This window comes from Corvus hawaiiensis, chromosome 1 (genome assembly GCF_020740725.1).
Source record: "Corvus hawaiiensis isolate bCorHaw1 chromosome 1, bCorHaw1.pri.cur, whole genome shotgun sequence".
Taxonomy (NCBI): Eukaryota; Metazoa; Chordata; class Aves; order Passeriformes; family Corvidae; genus Corvus; species Corvus hawaiiensis.
The window spans coordinates 49,172,553-49,196,848 of record NC_063213.1 but is presented as its reverse complement, the minus strand read 5'-3'; the positions used below and the strand labels follow the sequence as shown (position 1 = coordinate 49,196,848).

At 37.8% G+C, this 24,296-nt stretch overlaps 1 protein-coding gene across 1 annotated transcript in view; it reads right to left on the bottom strand.

Moving 5' to 3' along the window:
- Positions 1 to 400: 400 nt before the first annotated feature.
- Positions 401 to 24,296, bottom strand: part of MACC1 (MET transcriptional regulator MACC1) — a 36,946-nt gene continuing 13,050 nt past the window's right edge. Inside the window, exons 2-5 of the mRNA XM_048303867.1 lie at positions 17,447 to 17,561; positions 13,346 to 15,384; positions 10,712 to 10,900; positions 401 to 5,265 (exon numbers count right to left, since the gene is read on the bottom strand). Of these exons, the coding sequence (XP_048159824.1) occupies positions 5,053 to 5,265; positions 10,712 to 10,900; positions 13,346 to 15,384; positions 17,447 to 17,561 (2,556 nt within the window). The 3' untranslated portion in view covers positions 401 to 5,052. The remainder of the gene's footprint in view (positions 5,266 to 10,711; positions 10,901 to 13,345; positions 15,385 to 17,446; positions 17,562 to 24,296) is intronic.

The window sequence follows — 24,296 nt, the reverse complement described above, 5'->3', positions numbered from 1 at the left end:
CAAGGTCCACAGACTGCCCTCTTCTCAAGAGTGAGATAATTCTGTTTCTGGAAGAAATATCAGCAAATTACTTTTGCTTATGAACACACTAAAAGGACTGTGAGTTCATCTTTTTAACACACAGGATTTTTAGATGAAGAGAAATGTGTATGAAAGCATTGTTCATTTCCTGGTATTTACAGAACCATTATCTTTCACCTCATGACCTCTTCCTCCACTCTTCTTAGTCTTACAAAACCAAAATATAATTCACAAATGATTCTAGTGGACAATATAATTTTGTTTATTTTGTTTAAAAATATATACTGTAAGCTAAAAAAATAATTATATATATATAGGCAAGAAATAGAAAATGGTACTTTTTGTACCAAGAATAATCACAGGTTATTTGAATGTCCGATAGTGTCTGTAGATATTTATTGGCAGCAAAACTATCAAGAACAATGATTATCACTCACACTAGACTAATATTTTCTTTACATATCTACAATTGTTCTAGGGCCTTGCCAGAGAATTTAATGGTTGGTGTCCCACACTAATGTGAAGAGTATAATTTGCTACATTCTATTCCTGGGCGTGGTGGGAAATACAACCCTTTTGCTCTCTATTTTATTCCTTTCTTTCCACAGGAAATCTTCATATCTATGACACAAACACAACAAAACAGCATAGCTTTATATTCCTATTTGGTACAGCTGTTCATAGCTGAACAAGCTATTAGATGATGACAAAGCAGGATCACTGGATTTAGCTGGGAATACAGCATTGCCATCTGCAGTTCTACACAATTGCCTTTGTTATTTAGTAGGTCACTGTCAGTTGGATCACTTACTGAGCCCAGAGATACTTAAGGAGTAGGTCTTTAGAGCCAGCTCAACACGACAAAATTGAGTTGCTCCTTTGGAGCTGCTAAGTGTTTGTTTTCCCCACAGCTTAGGTTTCCAGAAAGGATTTGTGAAAAACAGACTTTTTCATGAAAAAATTACTTAATAAACACTTGACCCCTTTTCCACATTTTCTGTTCTCAGTAGGAAGAAAGATGGCTGATGTCTCCTCCCAAATTCTTCCCTAGACAATTCCACAAAGAACACCCCATAACATGTAGCTTGGTTTTGGCATCCACCCTGCTGCCTGGAGCCTGGCTTGGGGAGTAGCCCTTTACTTACATTTTAAAAGAAACTTCCTTTTCCTTCCCTAAACCTCTGCTTTCCAAAAAAAGCAAGTGAAACTTAAGAAACCAAACCCTTCCCCAACCAAACTGGAGGGCTGGAACTTCTTGGGGGAAATAATTTGCCTTTTCTCTCCAACCCTGACTGTTATTAATTCAGAAATATGTCACTGCACTGTGTCATTAAATGGCATGAAGCCTCTGCAGTGAAACATGAATGGCTTCCAACTTCACTGAAAAACCAGCATTTCTAGTACGAGTGACAGGCTTTCCTTGCCACTGCCCACCATGGAAGGTGTCTGCCCTACTCAGGTGCAGACTCAGCCAAGGGAGCCATTATTCCAGCTGTCATGGGTAGGTGGAATCATAAAGCAACAGACACACTCACAACTTTTCCATTTGCTCATTTGTTTAAGAAACACCTATGCAGAAGACAGAAGGAAGGTGAGGGGGTTTTCTGCCTACAACTTCAAAGGGAAATGGAACTGGCTGACACAGCTCTTTTCTACACAAATAAATTAGGAAACCTGGAAACAGAGGGTCATTTAAGGCAAGGACCAGCGGCTGGTATTTTTCCTAGTCTCCTCCCAAAGAGTTGTTAATCTCATCTCACTTTGAAGAAACCCAAGAAAGTATGTGTGCAGGCTCATGGGAAAGCTGTTCTCTCTTGACAGGGTGGGAGGAAAAGAGAAAAGGTCAAGAACAGAGTGTGTTTACCTAAGCCATGTGCTCCAAGCTGTGTGTTGCTGTTGAGTACAGCTGCTTCCACTCTGAGCTGGCATTTTGTGGTTTTGAATACTAGACCACTAAATAAAATATGGGGTTTTAATACCTGGTTTTTTTAAATATATCCAGTGTGGGCTGCTAAAGTAAACAGAATATTGCATGAGAGCACATTTCATTCATATGAGCAGAAGCTTAAAGCAGAAACAGGAGTGCAATTAGCAACCAAAACCAGCAGTCGAAGGCCCTGGAATACAGCAGAACTACAGGCAGATATAAATTTCCTTTTAAAGAAACATACTTGGAGGACCAGTTGCATAATTCTGCAAGCTAAGGAGAACACTGACTCACTGAGTCAATATTTGCTAAATTTACTGGGCCAAACTCAACTCTTGTTCAACACAGAAAAAACTTTCAAAGCAAAGAAAGGGCCTAGGCATGATAGTTAGAGGCAGCAGCCTCTGGTCCCTGGGCCCTTCTCTTCCTGAGACCACGATCGCCGACTACCTTCTCAGGGTGGACTTTCCTTCAGCTTCAAAGATTTTGGGCAGCCTGTCCTTTATACTTGGTATTTGGTAGACGTGTGCCATTAGGAATTGGTGCTTCTTGTAGCTTTTTCCACTCTTTTGAATAGTATTCATAACAGAAAAATACAGAATTGAGTAAAGGAATTACTTCATGTCTTGTTGAAAAAGAAAGTCAACTCATATTTACTAAAGATAAGAAATTAGCATGTGGGAAAAATGGATGGAAGCACAGGCTCCTCTTCAGAAACAGATGTAGGCTGAGTTGCTTTGCTGTTGCAGCCAGGTTAACAAAAGAGGGGGAAAAATGAAAAAAAAAGAGTTTTAAAAATTGACTTAACAGGATTTTAAGCAAGGGAGCATGGCCTGCTGGGATACATGAAAAGCAGATGGTGAGCGAACATAGTGAAGCTGAAAGATTTGCTTTTTGAACTCCTCTGGTATTTCAGCTCTGAGGAGGCAAAAATATATTTCCCTGAGGTTTTAAGTCGATCTGGTGTGTGGCCTCTTGCACCACTGAAAAATCCTGTTCAGGTTTCACAGTCTGCTACGAGCAGGGTCTAAGGTGAAAGCAGAAGCTGTCTGGGAAACCTAAAAAAAATTCTCAGGGAGCTTGCAGTGGGTTTTAATATTTTATATTTTAATATTTGAATGTGTCTTTTTAACTTTAAAGATGTCTATTAATATATTTAAAGGTATCAGTATGCACCTTTTCCTCACCTAGTAGCACAAAAGAGTAGGACAACCTGCTTTCTCACCTTCTGGGGGCTTCACTACCTGCACAAAGGACGAACAAGCATCTCTGCACTGAAGTGCAGATCACAAGAGAATTTTATATTTTCTCTACAGCTCTTTTTTAAAACTATGTGGGGAAAGGTATAAAATAGGTGCTGGCACCTGAAACAACAGGGAGTTTTGATAAACTGACTCTTTTTTGTCCACCTTTCCTTGATCAGCAATAACAGATAGTGCTCTGTGGATCTAATTCCTCGTTGTCCTGCAAATCAAGGGCAAGTCCACTGAAGCCAGACAACTTGCATGCATGCTAATTCAGTCATGCCCTGATGCTTCTTCTGGTGAACGAATTTACCTATTACTGGGGCAACTACTCCTTCCTCAGCCTCCTTCCTGAGCTACGGGTGCTTTGGGAAAGCTTAATGAAAGTAGAAAAGAAAAGAGGTTAGAAGAAAGGAGAGGGGAAGAAAAATGTCTAAATGTACAGTTTTATTTTAGAATCACAAAACCTCCCTTTTTGGTAGAAATGCACTAAGACAACAGCGGAAGCGCAGTTTCTGGACTGAAGTGCTGTTTTGTGGTACTCCTGAAAGAATCTGGCTTTGTCTTGTCAACCACAAGTGATGGCAGAATGCCAATTTTCTTTTCAACTGGTTGTCATGAGTATTTGCTGATGTTTCTGAATTAATGTTGATCAAAGGAGCTCAAAATGGCTTTAACCTTTTAGATCTACCACTTAACTAAAAATATATTTAATATGTTAAAAAAATTACATTAAAAAATTTGGTCAGCCTGAAACTACTATTCAGCCTGTATTTTCTGTACTTATAATAAGCTACTCAGTAATTGAAAGACTTTTTACTGATATAATCTAAGCAGGGTTCTTTTTAGAACTTATGACTAGTTATAATTAATTGCTCCATAAATAAATTAATCTAAAAAGCACCCCACTGTTAAGTTTTTTTGAGAAAATAATAGTCATGTCCCATATCCAGTGAGGTAGAAGAAAACAACCAACAAATGTGGATGTTAATTGTTTCCAGCCCTTGCACTTACAAAGTCTCTTTTCCCTATATACTCTTTTAAAAGCAACAGAGAAGGACTACACAAATTATCAGAGACAGTGTACATAAAGAAGGCTTCCAGAATTTTCTGGAATTTCCACTCAGCAGAATGTAGAAAAAAATTGCAGAAATATAAACAAAAATACAAAAAGAGAAAAAACCCTGTTGAGTTACATCAACAAATCAATCAAAACCAAACACTTTTGACATTTTATCTTCTGTCTCTCTTCCAGTCTTCAAAATAGACACCAGAAGCTGTTTTGGAAAAGTGCAACACACACCTATTTTTCCAGGAACTGTTGAACTCCTGTTTTGTGAGACAATTTAATTAGTTTTGTCCCAGATGAGGATGAAAGAATCTTAAATGATTTTTTGTAGGCTAACCTGAACCCATTAACTTAGATTTGAGGGGTTTGAGCACCAAATAGTATAATGTATTAAATATTTAGATTTTAATACTTTGCTGAAAACAATGTAAACTTAGGTCCCACATGCTGAACTCATCCATGAACAGTTCTGGTTTTAAAACTGGTCTCTGCCTAGAAGTCAGTGCAATCAGAAATAGCTCCTTTTAGAAAATACCCCATAGAATTCAAGTCACTTTTTGTTGACCTCATTAGCTTAATCCCCCATTCTTTTCTTATTTACTCAGAAGTCGTCAGCAAGCTCTGGCAATCTGTAGTTGAGAACCACAGGGCTAGACTCAACATCAACTCAGTTAAAACAAACTTCATTCTGTCATGCTCTATAAGCATCACCGAAACACAAATATACACAAATAAACTGTACACAGCAGTATAGTTTCCTAAAAGATTTTCCAAAAACATATTTTGGCCATCTACTCTTCCTCCATTTTGGAGAAAGCACTTGCTCTTAACACCTCCATGCAATTCACAAGAATCAGAGCTCCAGTTAACTCTCGCCACTGTTTTGTTACTGGGTTTTTCATTTTATCCAAGGCTGATTGCAGATCTTGTAAGACGTCCCTGTAACCGTCTCCATAATGGGCAGCCCATGTGTAGAGAAAGTCATATGCAGGTTTCCACATCATCTGAAAACAAAGGGAAAAAATGAGGTTTAGTGTCAGAAATTTAATTATTGAGAGGAGAAAAGAAAAAAGCTAAATAGTTGAAAAGTCATAGAAAAGAAAAGAGAAAATAAGTGTTTAATCACTAGGCATGCTGAAACGCTTTATCAAAAAAGGCATATTGATATAAAAACTGCAGTAATCTTATTTACATTATGTCTATGAAACTCTCAAATTCTCAGAGAGGTAAATAATAGATAAATTCTTCATTCAGATGATTATCACCAAGTCAAAATATATCCTTGTCTGAAAATATAAGTCAAAGAACAAGGGTAGAAAGAAAACACTTTTCCCCTTGATCATCTTTTGCAGTGCATACACCCAGAAACAGTTTCCCTATTTGGTTGTGCTTTTGATGGTTACTGCCCCATTAATCAACATCCTACTGCCCCTCTACTTAGCCTGGAAATTTTAAACATGCTTTTTACCTTTCAGAAATATTTTCTGACAACAGCAGCAGGAACTTAATCTGCCTACTCTATTAAAAGACAATAAAAAGTGTTTCTAGAAAGGCATCAGTAACAACAGAAGGATTAGGGAGAATCTCCAACCTTTATTGGATACAGGAGGCAACATAGTGATGAAGGATGAGGGAAAAGTTGAGGCTCTTAACGTCTTCCTTGCCTCAGGCTTTAATACCCAGACCAGATATTCTCTGGGTATCCATTCTGCTGAGCTGGAATACAAGGATGGAGAGCAGAATGAAACCCCCTTGATTAATTTAGATTGGATATTAGGAAAAAATTCTCCACTGAAATGTAGGTCAGGCATTGGAACAAGCTGCCCAGGGAAGTTGGTTGAGTTGCCACCCCTGAAGGTATTTAAAAGACGTGTAGGTGTGGTACTTAGGGACATAGTGCAGTGGTGGACTCGGTAGTACTGGGTTCAAGGTTGATCTAGATAATCTGACTAGCTGATCTTAGAGGTCTTTTGCAACCTTAATGATTCTATGATTCTATAAAATCTGTTTAAGAAAAAAAGGGGGGGGGGGGGGGGGAAGCACCCAAACACTCTAAAACCGGCAAGTCAAAAACTTTTATAATAATTTTTTTTAATTAGGACATACAACTTAAAAATTTTCCTGCAAGAAACAAAGGAAATAAAAAGATAGGTTACCAGTGCTTTTTTGTTTTTCAAACTGCAATTTATTTGGTTTATGCCAAACAAGTAGAGCAGATCCTTAGCAGGTGTAATTCGTCATTGCTCTAATGACATTAATTAAGTTATAGCAGCATGATTCAGATACCAAGCTGGACTTACATCTTTCAATGTGCTGAGTAAATTTGCTCAGTTAACAAACAAAATAATTATTTTCCCAGCTGCTGCTTTTCCAAATGTTACTTGGGCAATCAAAATTCTAGTTTCTCTCTCCTCATTGGCAATAAAGATTTTGCAATCAGCAATTGAGTTAACAGTTGCAGGGATGATACACAAATCTGCAAAGAAACCCATGACTCTCCTAAAAGGTTTTGTCATTTACTGTTTTAACAGGAACATACTTATGCATAGTAATAAGTGTATATGGACTGATGACTGCACATGTTTATATAGATACACAAAAGTGATGAGGAAGTTGAGGTTTTTTAGCATCTTTTCCTCTTTTTTTGAAAAAACTTTTTATGGTTCTGAAGGATAATTCTGAAGGAAATTGGTTATTTCCTCAATATAATCTTATTAATTTACAAACAGTACACAACATAAAGCTTTACTTCCTTGACTTAAGCTTTATTAACTTGCTTCCTGGAGGAACTGAGTAGGAGGAGAATTTCTTTACTCATAGTCCTGAGCTTTTGTCCATATTTTTGGGCTACGATCTTTCAGCTTACCCAAGACTGATTCTGTCATAGTTTCTATAAACATTTACCTCGACTTCTGCTGCCATGCCCAAATGGAAAAAAACATTAAACTTACACTAAACTTACTCAGCATGTCTCACAGTCTGATTAGTCTAGTTTCTACTTTGAGTTTAAGCCACAGAAAAGTGCCTATGCTTTCAGTGAAGTTTCTCATTTCAGGTCTACAGGAGGGAAAGGTATTGTCATTTACCCAAATGAATGGTGCCTACTTTGTCCTTTAAGCAAGTCTATCTTAAGTCATAACCATAACGTTACAGAAGGAGAAAAGTACAGTAGTGGTAGGTGGGAAGAAGAAGATTGACGAATTCTTTCGGGTGTTTTTAGAGATGATAAGCTGAATGTAATTTTTTAATTTACTGCTGTAAATATTAGATATTACAACATACTTTAATGAACTAAAGCAGGTCACCACTGTTGTATTTATGCTGAGACCAGAAAGTTTCTGTATTCCTATTTTTAGCTTGTTTGCCAAAGTAGCCAACAAGAAAAGCTGGTATTTCCTACAAGAGAAGCTGGTATTTCCTGAAATTCTGTCACTGGTTATGCTTTTTCTGGGTCTCTTTCTTCCTTCTCTTGCATTCTTGTTAGACAAAGTTATTTAAAGGATTAGGGTATAGTCTGCTGTCTTCACTAGAATGTCAAAAGACAACGAATACGAAAAGATGCTATGCTTTGACTTATGTTGAAGGTCAGTCTGATATTGTAATAAGACAGTTGGCTGAAATATCCTTAAATACAAACCTTGGTTTCCACTAATCTATCACAACTGTTTGTTTTGGGGTTTTTTTTAATCTAAGAGAAAAGAAAAGAAAGAAGAAAAAGAAGAATGTGGGGATCAAAATCTTCACAAATTGGTCACCACTGATGCATAATTAACTCAGCAATAATCTACACACTCGTCACATTAAACTAATACTGCAAACGCAGCAGTGGTTCTAAGGAAGATTCTTCTCCACATCCACATACTCTAATGCAATGGGTGAACTGAATTGCATTCAACATTCCTGAATTGTATCAAAGCAGAATTTCAGGAAAAATATTAAATCACTGCAGCATCCTGGTCAAGTTTCATCTCAGCTGTGTGAATGAGTTTTCCCTCTGTTCCCACTCTCTCTGCTGAGTACACAATAATGATACCTACATCCACTGCAAAGTGATTTGGAATTTACTCATGAAAAACGCTTCATAATCTATACAACAACTGTATGTACCCTCAAGTTGCCCGTGATCATTTGCAAGATTTCTCCCACCAAGAAAACTATGAGGTTTAAAAGCAGAAACATTTTTCAACCAATCAATTCTCCTGATGGTGGAACAGTCCTTGGTGGGGAATGAACTAGTTAATATTTTCATATAATCCTCAATAACTAGTCAAAACTTGTTATCCTTCCCCAACTTTGCTGGGTTTTGGATTTTAAGGCAAACAACTACTATCAGTAGGAAATTTTAAGTTTAAAAAGGTTGGAAGAAAGCACTGATATTTACTAGAAAGTACTGAAATTTAAGGTTAGATTCACAGGACATTGAGGGTACTCAGTGATCACATGAGACACCAGTGCTAGAAAACTTGTACTTTGAACTCACATCCGTGTGGAGAAGCACAATTAAAAAGCTCACCCCAAACCAATAAATCTTCCATGGATCCAATTTAATCCTTGAGAAATGACACAGAAATATAGAAAAATTCTGATCTTTGCTTGTTGAATGTTCTCTGAAAAAATAGGAGTTTGACTGCACTGTGTTTTGGCAGCAGACACTGTCACAAAAGGCAGAGAATTTTGTGGGTGGTTCGCCATAAAAATAATGCAAAAAACTCTTGAAAACAAATGAGTAGGGTGTATGACGTGGAAGATAAGCTTCATGTAAAATCAAAACCCATTTAAAGCAAAGTAAATGTTTGTTTATAAATTTTCTGAATATAAAAAAAATAAATAGGTATGATGCTGGAAAAACAGTTATAAGATTGTTTTATTTCTGCTGCCTATTAGCAAAGGGGAAACATTTTGAAATCACATGGAGACCAGCAGAGTTCTACATTGTTCAGGTCTATAATTCCTTCTGTAGAAAGCTGGACATTTATCAGCCAAACACAGAATCTTAGTAAATAGAACAAAAGTGTAGGAAATGAGACAAGACACTGCCTAAGAGTAAAAAAAAAAAAAAAAAGAGAGTAGACATGGGATTGGAAAGGCTGATAATTTTATGAGAAAAAATTGGAGGAAGGTGCATCCAGACTTAAGTACCCAAAAACAACTAAAAAAAAAAATACACAAAATAGCTCAAAGAGAAAAACTAGATCTGAGAAGGAGGCTGTGTTTGCAAACAATTATGGAGATAATTTTGTTGAAAAGTACAGAAGCACATGAGTAAACATGGGGAATTTTGATCAAATATTGATTGGGGAGGGAAGGCAGAGCATTCAAAAGGAATAAGAGGTAATGGTTCATGATTAGAGCAGAAATATCTTGATAGTTATCACCAAGCAGATAAAAACAAGATGACAGATTCACTGGATTCAGACAGTGGAAAGTAGAATATGTTTGGCAAGGAATAAGAAGAATCAGCTACAGGGAAACAAAAAAGAAAGAAAAAATTATCCAAGTAGTTGTGAACCTGTGAATGGGAAATAACAATTCCTTTGGCACGAAGAGGTCAGAGAGAGTGAATGCAGCCCGGATCATGTACATTACCTGCAATAATCAGGGGATGATGGTATAGGCAGAGGGAGAGCCAAGCCTGAATGTAAGCTCTCAAGTCAGAAAGATCATTCAGCAACGCTCATAAAAAAGGGAAAGAATGGACTTACTGCATGCTTTGATGTTAGAAGACAGAAGGCCAGGAAGTAACGTGGTTGCCCAGGCAAAGGTATGCCAGGGGCAGAGGCTGACCCTAAGCTCAGCAGCGTGGACAAGAGTCTTGTGGCATACCTGACATTGCACGGGTGCCATGAGTACCTCTGGTCACCTCAAATGTCACTAGAGATTAGTGACGTAGGCACATAAATTGCTCCTTAGATGTGTATGCACTAAAACACCTCTGAGAGGATAAATGGACTTTTATACAGAACTCAAACTTCTGTATAAGAAAAATGCTGTACAAAGGAAAAAAATCATGATCTACCTGAAAAAATATAAACTTAAAGCACAGATTTGCCGCATTCATACAACAGAAGTAGAATTGGTGTCAGAGCTTCCAACCTCTTCTCATGCTACTTAAGCTAAATGACAACAGCTATTACACCGGCATAGAAAAGTATTAATGACAGAAGTCAGCTTCCTTTTTGCGGAAAGAGCCAAAGCTGTACGGAGTGTGATCAGAAGTGGCTCCTGCAAGGACCACTGTGTCTGAAATGACAGCAGAGGTGTGAGTAAGGTTAACAAGTGGACAGGACAATAAAAAAATTTGAATGTGGCCCTGAAGCTCAAGACAGGGACCAAGACCTTCACTGGAAAGTGCAAAAGAAAAGAAGAATGAAAAACAAGGAAGAAGGAAGGTCCCTGGCTGTGTTCGTGCAGAGCAGCAAATGTGCATGCACTGCTACACCAGGCCCTTACCTCCAGAGCTACTGCTCCATTTTTCCCTTGGTGAGGCACTTCATAAGCCTCTATTTGCTGCTTTGTGAGTCGGGCTAGCTTCTCTGCAAGCTCCCGCCAGCTTTTGCCAAGCTTGACAGCTGAAGTCAAGATGATGGTGTCCTGGGTAAGACGTGCCACTAATCCCTGGCAATCTATTTTCAAAAGTGCCTGCAACAATGATTTTCATTAGTGATCCTTCACCAGTAATTACAAACAGAACATTTTCATTTAATTTTATAACACTATTCTGCATTTCTATGCAAACAGGAAGATATTTTGTTACTTTTTTGTTCTTACAAATATGTACTTTTTTCCTACAAAATAGTGTTGCCAACAGTTTCAGAGGAAAGCTGCCCACAAGCTTAAGAAAAAAATGAAGCTGGCATTCAGTTGGTTCAGCATTCCAGTGACAAATGGATCCTGCCAAGCTTACAGACCCTGAAAGAAAAACATACTTCTCCAACAAAAATATTTGAGACAAAAAAAAGTTTAACTTCTTAGAAGTATGACATGAAACTTGAAAATTAAGTTAGAGCACTATTATACTAAGGTGTGGTCCTTCATCTAGGGCTTTATTTGGAAAATCATTGATCACATTGGCCAGCACCTTTTGATTTACTCCTCCCACCAAACGCATAATTTGCTGACCACTAAGGAGAAATTCAAACATAAAACCTTTCCTCCTCCTCACCAAATAAGCATTTAATAACACTCAAAATGGTTGAAGGAGTAAAACCTTGACATGCAGATACATTGCATTCTCCTTTCTTTATTTGTTTGGATAAGAGCTAATGGGTAAAACAAATGTTGGGGTTTTTTCTTCTCCTCAAATTAACACCAAAATATTACACTGAAACTGTTGAGGTTTTCAGGGAAAGATCAAGATCAAAATACAGAATTTTTACTTGTTTTCTAAATACTGATTTTTTTGTGAAATATCAAGCATTTCTGCAGAAATCAGACATATGTGTAATTTAATTTTAAAGTATAAACCATAAAAAACCCTCATAGCAAACAGAACTTTGGTAGACACACTAGGGAGAAGCTGACTACAGCGCACTGTACAAAATTCCCCTAAACTGGAGAGACAGTGGTTCAGTATGCAATTTGCTGTGATAAGCAAGAACCCTATAAAACACAAAAAATGGAGATTTCTTAAAAGAAGTAACTGAAAATTCTACCCCAAAATTACATGGATGACATCTAGATTTATGTCTAGCTCTACAAAGACGAGGACCTGTTTTGGCACTTCCTAGCAAAAATATATAAATCTCACAAAACAGGACATTGAGCAACTTGGTCTAGTGAAAGTTGTCCTGCCCATGACAGGATGGTTGGAATGAGATGATTTTTAAGGTCCCTTCCAACCCAAGCCATTCTATGCTTCTATAAGCTTAATCAAATTATGCCCCACATTTTGCCTGTTTTGTAATGAACTCTGTTTCACTGCATTCATTTGAAAGTTTAGATAATTTTCACCTTTAGGCCCCCCATTCCTTTTTGTACAGAGACATGACAGACTTTGCAATACCTCATACAGGCTCAGTGTTATTCCACATAGTTTGATGTGCTCTTAAGAATTGCAAGTGGCAACTGCTACCAAAATTTTCTGAATCCTGCTGAAGTTTCTGTCAGCACTTCAAAGGGGGTAGACTAGTGATGAGGAGTAAACTCAGCTGAGGTTTACAGTTCAGGGTAATAAAAAGGCTTTAGATGAATAGCTACAATGTGAGTTTTTAAACATCCATTTTTGTAATACTTTATTTTCATATCAGAAATTTAATTATCTTTTGTTCCTTAATAGGTTGGTCAACTTTTCTGTCAGAGACAAGGAGAGTATTAAGGGACCATTAATTTCAAATTAATTTGCACACAAATCAGTAAGCGAATTAGGATTGTTAACAGTGCAACTTATTACCTGGAAGTAATTAAAATAAACTTTTGATTCACATTTGGCAGTATTTAGTCACATGGAAGTTGTCCAATGGCTTACAAATGAGGCCCATGAAAATAGATACTGAAATACTTGCAATATCCTCCTTAGGCCAATACAACATTGACTATGAAGTTGTAAGGTGTGGATAGAAAATCTTGCCTTCAACATTTGGATCAAGATGTGTCTTTTAAACATATGAAGCTAAGCTAGACATGAAACTTAGCATAGACAAATATCTATATCTATAGAGATATATAGATATATATAGATATATCTATGTATGTATAGTGGAGTTCCCACAGTATAGTAATGTTACTTAATACTTCACAACAGGAATGTGAATTTCCCAGGGAAGCAATTTACCAAGACAAAAGACAAAACTATTTCAATCATGGATATTTAAAAACAAAAAAAGTTATCTTAGTCAACCTACTAAATGAACACAGTTTCTGGAGCATTAACAGAAGACTATTCAGAATTAATTGATCAAAGTATTATTCTTCATGAGAGTTTGGATGTATTTTCCACCTATTGGTGTCTACAACTTTTAGTAATATGTTCAGGTTTGTAAAGATCCTGCAGGGATGCAGAATCAGATTTTCTTGTTCCTACATTACAACTGAGTAGTTTCTTGGCAATACATTCCCAATAAGCCGGTTAGTTCATGCAATACTTACAACAATGAGTTCATAAAGAAATAGTCTTTTTTTTTTGTTAGCATGGCAGTCTTGCTTCATCTTCTTCACAATATGTGCAACTCTTTCTGATTCTTTATCAGCATGTGCCTCATTAAAGTCATCCAAAGACATATGTGAGTATCCCAACACCTCAGCTAAAGCTCTCCAGTCATAAACACTCTCTGATACCGTAGACAGAACTACTGAGTAGATATAAGTCAATTTTTTGAATGGCAAGGCAATTTGTTCAACAAGATTCCTGGTAGTTAGCTCACTATCAGCAGTGTCCATAGCTTGTTCTTTGGAAATCACTTTTATGTTTTTGCAATGTACAAGACCAATCTTTCTTCTGAGAACTCCCACGTACCACTCTTTCATTTTGGTTTGTCCAATGGCTTTAACTTTATCTTCACCAAGAAGTGCTATTGTGTCCCCTTTAAAATATTCCAGCAAATAGTCAATCTTATTTTGACGTAACACGGTTTTCAAAGCCACTCCATAAGTATTGACACTCAAAGTTTTGTCTTGAAACTTTGGATATTTTATTGTTGGTATCAAAAGCCATGGTGCAGACTTGATTTCTTTGCGGTTTTGTAGGTGCTTTGGCCTATTAATAATTCCACTTAATTTTGGAGCTGGATCGGGAGTCGTAACATGGAACTGTGTTACTTGGCTACTTTTTAAGATTTTAATCTGAACAAGGAAAACAAAGAAATGCATCTCCCTACATCCAAGCATGGAAAACAGGAATTGCTGGCGGACCATTTCACCAGTTTTCAACTCCTCCTTTTTAATATTTTTGCTTTGATCTTCCATTTTTACTTCAAAATCTGGATCACAGGATATCAAAGAAATGTTTAGATCTTGGGGTTTTTCAAGCAGAAATGTGTGCTTTCCCCACAGCTGAAACACCACAGGAGGCATACCTTTCCCCCTTTTTTTTATATCACAAATAGTGAGTTTTGTTGGAATGTAGTTATGACCAAAGACTGTAAAAACTGCAGTAAAAGATGGATGAATATATTTGGGACCATAAATTCCAACGGAGACTGTTCTATGAACATAGTCCCACACATTAGTTGCTGGGGGCTGGATTTTGCTTGCTTGTATGGCAATCACTGCATACATCACATGACTTAGGTCAGTTAGCTTCACTTGTATGGTATCTTGATAAATATAGCAATTCTCCAACTTCTTAAAAGGTCCTTCTTTGTTGAGACTAAAAAAACACACAATATCACTCATAACTTGGCTGAGTGGATCATTCTTCACTTTAGCTGCAACTTTCACTTCTAGGAAAATGGCTTCACTTGTGTTGAGGTTGCTCAGTGTAAGTTCTATTAGAGGACTTACTGTGCTGGACAGATCATTGTTGCATGACATTGGAGGGTTAAGGATAGCCTTTAAACCAACTTCTTGGAATTCTCCTGGTAATACATGACCCACAGGTACATGAATGTTGATATCTGAGTCAGGCAGCTGCACTGAACCCCCTTCATGATTCAGTTTACAAACTACATGAATGTCTGTAGCTTGCGTTTGCGCCCATCCAGGACTGTGGCTCATGGCTTCTAAATCTAGGCAGGACCGGGTGAGCTGTCGGTGACTCAACCAAGCCATCTTGTAGGCTTCGCGGTCGTTCTGAAGCCATGTTATATCGCAAGCTGTAGTTTTTTGAGGTGCTGTCTTGTGAGGATTAAATCTTTGGTTATCAACTATATCCAGGAAGTCAGAGATGCTTTTGGATCGTCCAGATCTTCTTGCTGAAGTCTTTCTTAGGAGACAGTCAATATCTAGCTCATCACCTGAGGAATCCAAAGAGTCCCTATTGCTAGAAAGTTTAGAGAACAAATAAGGTTTTTCCTTTAAGATAGAAAGACGTTTATTATTTTCATTTCTATTGGAAGCAGCTATGTCATGTACAAAAGGGTTGGATCCTGACAGTTCATTCCAGAAAGGATTTGTCTTGGAAACAGCTTGAGCATGTTTGAATACGCCAGACCAGTCAATATCCAAATCCAGTTTACTTTCATTGACATCTGTTTAAAAGAAAAAAAGAAGTATTTCCTAAAGCACAGAGGCTTGAGACATTCCATTCATTTCCAACTGATAGTCTGTTAAATTAAGAGCTGACTAAATTTTCCTCCTGAAATGCACATAGATAATTTCTATATTTCTCCTTCACGTTTTTAAACAGTATCAATGTTGATTTAATTAAGAATATTTCTTAATAGAAAGAGTGCTAACAAATTAGTGCTGAATAACAAAATAATATTGAAGGATGTAAAGCATCTTTTTTGAGGTGTTGAACATTATCAACTCTTATGAGTATTAATTGGCATTGAGTATGATAAAGTTCCATAAGGTTCAAACCATCATATTCCAGTAATCTTTGGCCTCTTACAAAATGCCATGGATTTCTTTCCTTTGTGTCTGTCTCTTTGCAAAGACTAAACAACTAGAGTTTCATTTTTCAAACACTGCAGACTGTACAGATAAGTGCATTATTCAATATTCCTTTTCATGCTAGTGCATGTGCATTTAATTGATAACAGCACTCCTACAATTTATCTCCATGTGTGTGGAATTTGTTATACTAGCTTTCCATTAAAAAAAAAAATTGATATAATTTATGAGACCTTGTACAACTTGAAGTTTGGAGAGAAATGTTTGTGTGACTACTAATTTTTTGAGATTGCATTTAAATAGACAAATATGGGTGTATAAGTGATATTTACATATCTTTTCTAATACAAATACTCATTATTAGCAGTAATATCTATTTTTTTGGAAGAAGAGAATTCCTTACATTTTATATTAACAATTGTTCAGAGAAGCTGGTTTATAGTTGGTTGAGACTCACCCTTCTTGCAATGGAATATCCGCAACTTTTTATGCTAAGGGTTTCCATTACTTCATTTTGCCATTATTTTTTCTATATATAGAGGCTATACCATCCCTTCTTTATACATTCTTGCAAAGAGTTTAAATTTTAGAAGGAAAAGTCATAATTTCTAATTTTTTCACCATATCTATAGCTCACATTATTACACTTTCCACAGTACTCTCCATTTCCAAGGTTATTCTACATTGCTCAATTGCAAGCATTACAGTGCATACAGCCACAAAAAGAAAAAAAACCAAACTTTTAAACGTTAGTACTTCTCTTTTTGTTTCCTTTTTCAAATTGTGATAAAAAGCCGAAACTATGAAGTCTTTCCACTGTTCCAGAAAATTCCCGGTTTGGAAGAATCAAGGTGGAATTTACCTGTTTGCCAGCTGCCTATCTACATTGCCTTGACAAGAGCTTTCCAGGTGAGCTGCCAGAGGGATTGAACCCAGGGGCAGCCTCCTTTTCCTCAAGCTCCTTGTCTTGACCAGGGTCACCAGAGGAGGCGAGGCTATTCCAGCCCCCACTATAAAGTTCTTTTGTCTCTGCCCATAGGCCAAAAAACTTTCCTTGCACTGTGATGCTATTACAATCAGAGCATTATTGCATATTAAAATATAAACTAATTAAGCCCAAAATAAACATAAGGGGTTTGTTTGGGTTTTTCCCCCATCCTAAAGGGCATGTTTCTACAGGAAAAATACGAGCAGAAAACTCTGTCAGAGCCTGAGTCACTAGGACAGATGCTTTCTCATGCCAAGGTAACAGCACAATTACTAGAGCGCAGCATGTCAGCAAAGAAATAATTCCTGCTCCACAACTTACACAGCGTCAGGCTTGCTGTTACATCTGTTACTGGACAAGAAGCTAAGAGAATGCCTACATTGTGGAGGGCAAAGTTTTCTCAGCATTGGGGTTAAAATAGCAAGGAGATTAAATAAACTTTGCCAAGACTCCAGTTTTTAAATTGGGCTAACTTCAAAATTACCCTGCCTTCATGCTTCTTAAAACCCTAAATTAATCTAGTTTGGCTAAGAAGTCCCTCTTCTCTTCCCCAGTCTTGACCCCCAGTAAACTTACTCTAAGTAGCATTTTTTGATGTAAAGTTAAAGATTTCAACTCTTCCTCCCAATCTGCCTGATCCAGAGTTTTGCAGAAATAAAGACTTTAGTTTGAGAGCCTTAGTACAGAAAATAGCAGAAGAGTCATACTGTAGCTGTCTGAAGGTGTCCGGTCATCCATGTCAATCAAAGTCCCCTCCGACCGGCTTCGTGGAATCTCTCCACTGCTTAGGGAATCTGTTCCACTACTGGAAGAATTTTCCTCCTAGAAGACAGTTAAGCATATAAAACATCAGCAAGTATGCAACTTGAAAAAGGGGAAACTGTTGAAGAGTTATTGAGCTTTGTTCCTGTATTGTGACGTGAAAAAATAAATATGAAGATATAGATTATGACTAAATTTATTAACTCTGCCCAAGAGCATCACAATCCTGAGTGAGTCTTACTATCTAATGTCCATCAAACCCAGCAGATGCTACAGCCGCAGTATAATGTGGTACCCCAGCCCATAGTGAAGTCCAATAACTCACAAAATTAAGTGTCTTGTAATTGGAACTGAGCCAATTATACAATAACTTCCACTCAGATGTCTTGAATAAAATGTTTGTTTAAAAAATAGACACCGTAATTCCTGTTTTCAGGTTAGTTTGAGTAGAATCATTAAAGGGGAAGATCTAGACCCGTTACTTTCCATGCCAATTAATATATTTTCTTGCCATTCTGCCTTATTATTCTTACGTTCCTCCCTGAAAGACGATCAGGTCAGATTTCCTTTTAGTCTGTCCAAGAATGACTTAAAGTACCCTTCTTTAGTGAGCACACCAGCACAGCAACAGCCCAAGAGAGGCTATTCAGATCTCTTTTTCCTTGTTCCGGCTACAAGAAATTGTTTCATTTTGGTGCAGTCCCTTAGAGGCAGGCAACAGAAGGATGAGCCTCTCAAGGTAACTTGACTAATGCTGAAGAAAGTGGGAGCTGTTGTGTCTCCTAAAGAAAGAGGAATTACAGAAGTTTCAAGCAAGCATTTGGTATCCTACATGCTGAGATTACTGTATCCCAGGAACAGAAGCTAGAGGAAATAAAATAAAAGAGATTTTTTGTGGAGGGAATCTCTTCAAGTTAGTGCTATAAACCAAGACATCACCTAGTGACTTTCCCAGAATGCTCTCACAGATCCTATATGTAGTGAGATATAAATGCTGATGACCATTAAGATATCTGGGGAAAAAATGAGACAAATGAGACAAACAAACAAGGAAGGGAGAACAAGAGAGAAGGAAAAAATCCAGAAGATTTTTGGATCCATACATGGGATACAAAAGTCAGCTTTGTTCAGAAGTCTGAAATACTGCAGCCTGCTACTTCTGCAGTGAACACTGCAGCCTAAGGAGGCCTCATTTTATCACTTTTAAAATAAAAAAAAAAAAAGAGAGAGAGAAAAAGAAGAAGGATTTGGCCTGGTTTTGCTGCAGCTGTAAGAAAAATGAGTTTTCAGTTCCAGTTCTCTCCAGTTCCACTTGAGTTATGGGAAAGGACACATACCTTATATCCAAGCATTACTGCACAGAAAGCAGAAGCCAGCTGTCTGTTTTCATTGAACAATGCCATGGTTTAAGATACCTTTTTTTTCACTGCACATGTAAATTGATAGTTTTTGCTCTTCCCACAAAAGGTACCTTCAGCTAATGGCAGTCTGTTCAGGCACCGTTTTGTACACAAGCAGGGTGCAAGACTGAGGTCGGGCAAAGCTCAACAGTCACCCAGCACCTCAGAGGGCTGTATGGATTTTCAGATTCCTTTGTTACGAGAAATCTCTTTTATTTGGCCTTTGGAGTCCTGATTTTAGCTAGTAGGTAAAGCTAGCCTCCAACATCAATACATTCTGGCCTCTGCTACTAGCACCCCACCTGAACAAAACTGGAAACTAAAATGCCTCCTTAATCCCAACACCATTAATTCCAAGATATGACATTCCACATCTATATAAAGATATCACTGTTGCTGCTGCCTCTGATAAGCAATGGCATATTTGATAATGTATACAGACTCTTTCAAAAGAAATAAATTTTGGTTTGCTACTGCATCTCAAGATGTTGAAAAACTGAATGCATTTTATAAACATGCAAGATTTTAATCTCTGGCTTCTACATATACACTATGGAGGTTTAATCACACAAGTATAAGGTATCCATAGTCTAAAATCTCAATAAATGTACAAAAAGTAAGTCTTTTTTTTACAATACCAGTGTACTTGTTGCCAGCACTAATCTCTGTCTGACAATTTACTGATAATTCACAAATGAATTTAAGAACAGTTCTTTAAATAGTTAAAACACTTACAATTATTTCAGTAGCCACACAAAGTGGGAGGTAGAAAATAAGGATGAAGAAAGGGCACGAGAGTGCATATGTACAGGGGCTAAAATAGGAAACCCATGGAGAAGGGAAAAGAAGAGAGGAAGAAAGAAAAACAATCTCTTTACGCAGTGGGATTATATTGACAGAGACATGACAACAAAATTGCTTGTGGAAGTTTTTGAAACACTAAGGACTTCTGCAAATAGAATAAACCATTTCTTAAAAGTTCCCTCTGGGAATTCCTCAAAATGTTCATCACTAGCCTGGCATAGAGATAGAAAAGGCAGATACTGAAAAGGAAAACCACTTTCAAATATAATCCTCCGCCCTAATGAAAGCATTTCTTGGTATGACAGCATGATGAGGGATCCCTTGTGACTGGGGCACATCTTCAGGCCAGCTAAAAAGAGGATGAGAGAAGAGGAGATATATAAACATTCCTGAGCAAAAGATGACCACATTTGGCCAGCATGTCAAGGGATGTGGGAAATGCTGGGGACAAGCTGTACACACACCACTGGGTACTGGGCGATGTGCCTCTTGCACAGGGTTACATGAGCTGACACCACAGTTGGGTCCCACCTCTTCTCTGTTCAAGCCTGAGTGCTGGGAAGGCCTAAAGCCCCAACTCCTTTCAATGAGCCTAAGAAAATAAGAAAAACAAATGCCTATCCTTTTCCATTGATACATTCTGTGATAAAATATCCCAAACTTAACTGTTGATAGGACAGACCTATTAACTTGGAACTTATCTGAACAAATTCTGAAGCACAATCATTCACAAGAGAAGTGAGATCGATGCATGTGGGATATACAGCCATACTGATCAACACTGAAAAGCAAAGGTATAAAAACCTTTTGCTGCAAAAAAAGGGAACTATGTGTAGGAAGAACCAGAGACCAAGCTTTTCATTTGCTGTAGTCACTGAATAAGAAAGATATAAACTGACAAGTGTTTAATGGTGAAAGGAATTATTTGACTGATGGCATGTCAGCTCACAGTGGGAAGTCAGGAGGGAATGAGGAAGTGAAGAGGTTGGAAAGAGATCAGCTGTGGAGGTGACCAGTGAGTGAACCTGAGTGAGTGCTGAGAGATGTGGCATTTTTTGTATGAGGGCAAGCAACAGTTAGCCAGGTGCACTCTGCTGGGGATTGCTTGACCCATAAAAGCACGTAACCCAGGAACCGGAGCACTGCTAGCAGGCACATTGCAGCACTGTTACAGAGGAAGAAAAATGCACTAGATGCTCTAGAGGAAGAAGAAAGTCTTGGGTAGAAAGTTCAGTTTCACAGAAGTCAGGGGACAGATTTGCTGCAGACAGCATTTTTGCTGCATATAATGCCTCCAGAAATTTCTTCCAGGTCTTTCAAAATTCAAGTGCACCTTTTTTTTTTTTCCCAATCTCACTAACAAAAAAAACATATCCTGCTCTGTCTAAAACAGTGGTAATAAAGAAAATAAAAAAAGCCCAAAGGCAAATGCTTTGCCACTGCCTTTGCCTTCAAAAATAAGAGAGAACACATTCCTTTGTGCTTTTTAAGTATCAATATCTCAGAGCAAAACACTAGCAATTTATATTTCATTCTACCTTAATCCTTCTTCAAAAGCAGGTTTTGTTAAGAACAGAGCTCTCCTGCGGCCATGTCTCCCCATGGACTTCTACATGTTCCCCACACAGTGCTACCCTTATTCAAAAAGATTCATGGCCTTTGTAATCAGAGGATGAAGTTTATGCATTAGCAGTGAGAGAACAAGCAACAGAAACAGGTGAGGGTGATGTGGCTCATTCCTTGGGGTCATTTTTGGGTGACACAGGGGAAAATGACTTTCTAGTTATATAGGTTGAGTTGTTAGACTTTCAAGTTTCTTTCTGAAAAAGGAAAATTGTAAATGTAGCAAAATGTTAAATAATATGTTCCTCATCTAACCAAATACTGAGTCTACTGAATTCTTGAAATTCTATTATATAGAGAGAAGAAAAAGGATTCTAAAGAGACAGCAATACACAGAAGAGGGAATGTTTCAGAAGGACTGCACATCACCAACAAACCTAAAACACTGCCCATTCTCAGCAGACTAACATATTTTTAAGCATTAGCTACAGTAATAGATCATATTTTAACTGTCTCTTGGTTCTTGTGGCTTAGAACAGCTTTATGCAGCTCAGAGTTCAGTGAGAGGCACTTGGACCCAAGTTACTAATTTTTGATTACAGAGCTGAACTGTGGTGCTTTAGCCACTGGCAGCACAGCAAATGGAACATTCTGCTGAAGTGAGGAAGCCTTCAACATATTTTAGTCTGGTGCATGCAAGGCATTCAAGGAAATCCATCTGTATCTCACTTTGTACAGAGACAAGATCGACTTTTAAAGTTCAGCAGCAACATTGATGATTTAGTATGACCCAATACCTTGCCATTTTGACTATAATTATAAAAAGGAATTTTCAATAGATTTATCTACTGGTTTACTCTATTGTCAAATAGTTGCCAAGTTTGGTACCTACTTTTTCAATGTTGTGAAAATGTATCACCCTGTGGGAACTGCAGAGCCGTTCACACTGAACCCAGGGCTTAGACTTTCTGCAGACCCAACATAGGTCTGCATGGCTGCTTGGAACTGACACAATCACTGCTCGTAATACTTCACCCAAGCCAGTGCTTAAGGGTAGAGTTGGTACTCTCAGCACAACAAAAATGGGAATTGAATTGGGTCATCCTCTCAGTAGATTTCCACCATTTTGCAGGTGGGTTTTTATAGCCTCTGCTCAGCTCTGCACAACCCAGAACTTACTTTACAGCCTGTTTGGGGAACACTGTGCAAGCAAAAATAGCTATACCATAAACACTCCCTCCACAAGGCAAGTATCCTTCCTTCCATTACACACATCTATGCTTCTAAAACTGCTTGTTATAAGCATAAGTAGTAGAGCATTTATTTTCAATTATAAACTTTACATTTGGGAATATTGCTTTCCAGAAACCTCAAGGATGTGTAGTTAAGTTTTGATGTTGTCTTTTGGGTTTTAGCTACCACTCTGAAATACTCAGTGGTTTCCCTTTGGCCTCAGGAAAAAAGAAACGTTGCCTTCTACTTACTTTACCAAGTAACTTCTTCGAGAACAGGAAATGGGAAATAAAGATATCACTAACAAATTAATTAATGGATCCAACTTTGCACTATGAAATTGCAATATTTCTTCTTTTTGATGAACAGAAAAAGCTTTGCAAGTTTATCAGCCTAATTCTTCTGTGGATTTATGTCCTTACACCAGTTAAAAACAATAGTTAAAAATCTCACTGGATTCTCACTTAGTGTGTATACTTGTACATACTTTGGAAGCACAGTTCGTTTCTTCACTTTTGGAGGTTCTGTGAAAGCACTTTTGGTTCCTTCACAGAGATTAGAATACTACAAGTATTGCAGTATTGTACTTCTGACTGAAGCCAACAGCTATTCCTTCAAAGAGGATATTGAAAGTACTCTGCAAGGAGCACCTTTAATTTAGAAGTTTCATTACAAAGTAAAATTTTCGTTTCTAGGTGCTGCAAGTGTTTCAGTGTCACCATAATTAATGCATGCAACACTTCAGAGCAAGGCAAAACCTGTAGATACCATGTTCTGCATGTGAACTAGAGCCCTGCTGCTTTTCCTTAGGTACTTTTAATGTTTGCTAGGATGACACAGAAACCTCAGCTATCAACATTTTTAATCAGCCTAGAGAAGTGGGAAGTACCAGGATGATCAAAATCTCTGTTAGCTATTTATATCCCTGTGAACTATAGCTGTGATCACAGGTTTTTAAGTACATGACACCTCCAAAGTGGTCTATATATTATTTCATTACCCTGATTTCTTCTTTTTCCACTAAGTTGGACTTTTTCTCACATCCAGGCTGCATGAAGGAATTACATTGGGTCTTTAACTGAGCAGCTTGCCTGTCAATGGCAAGTGGAGCTAAAGGCTGAGACATCTGCCCACTAGCTTGGCTTAGAGAGCACTCCCGACTTTGCATAGCATTCATTATGTCCTTCCCTGGGAAAGGCTCATGTCTGAATATGTTAATGCCACAAGTCAGCTTTGAGCAGGATAGATATGAGCTGTGGTCTTTGAGGGCAGGAAGCAGTGGTGGGGGACAGAAGTAGTGGTGGCATAAACAGAAATCCTTTGAATGCCTCAGAGTCACTGGGGCATGACCAAAAGGAGAAAAAAAAAAAAAAAAAAAGGCTTCCTCTGTCCCTAAGACTTGATTCTGGCAACATTCCTCTAGCTTTTCCAGTTATATATAGAAAATAGCACATCTACTATCCACCCAGAAAACAAGCAAAGGATCCATTTTCCAGACAATCAAACCCAGGTCAAGTAGTGAAGTAGTTCTTCAGTTCTTCCATAGAAACTGGCAATCAGGCACTTCTGAGTTACATGTGTCATAGATATAATTTTAAATTTAAGGGCTGAGCACAGGCAGGGAAGAAATCCCTCTTGACTTTCAACATTCAAATGTCTCATCTGGCCCAGTGATGTGATAAAAAAATCCTGCAAGGGCTGCACTCTCTTCACAGCATCAGGGTAAAGCAGAATACATCAAGGAAACCACCCACAGAGAAAGACCAGTGTTTTAGCTGCTTACAGCTCTAAAAGC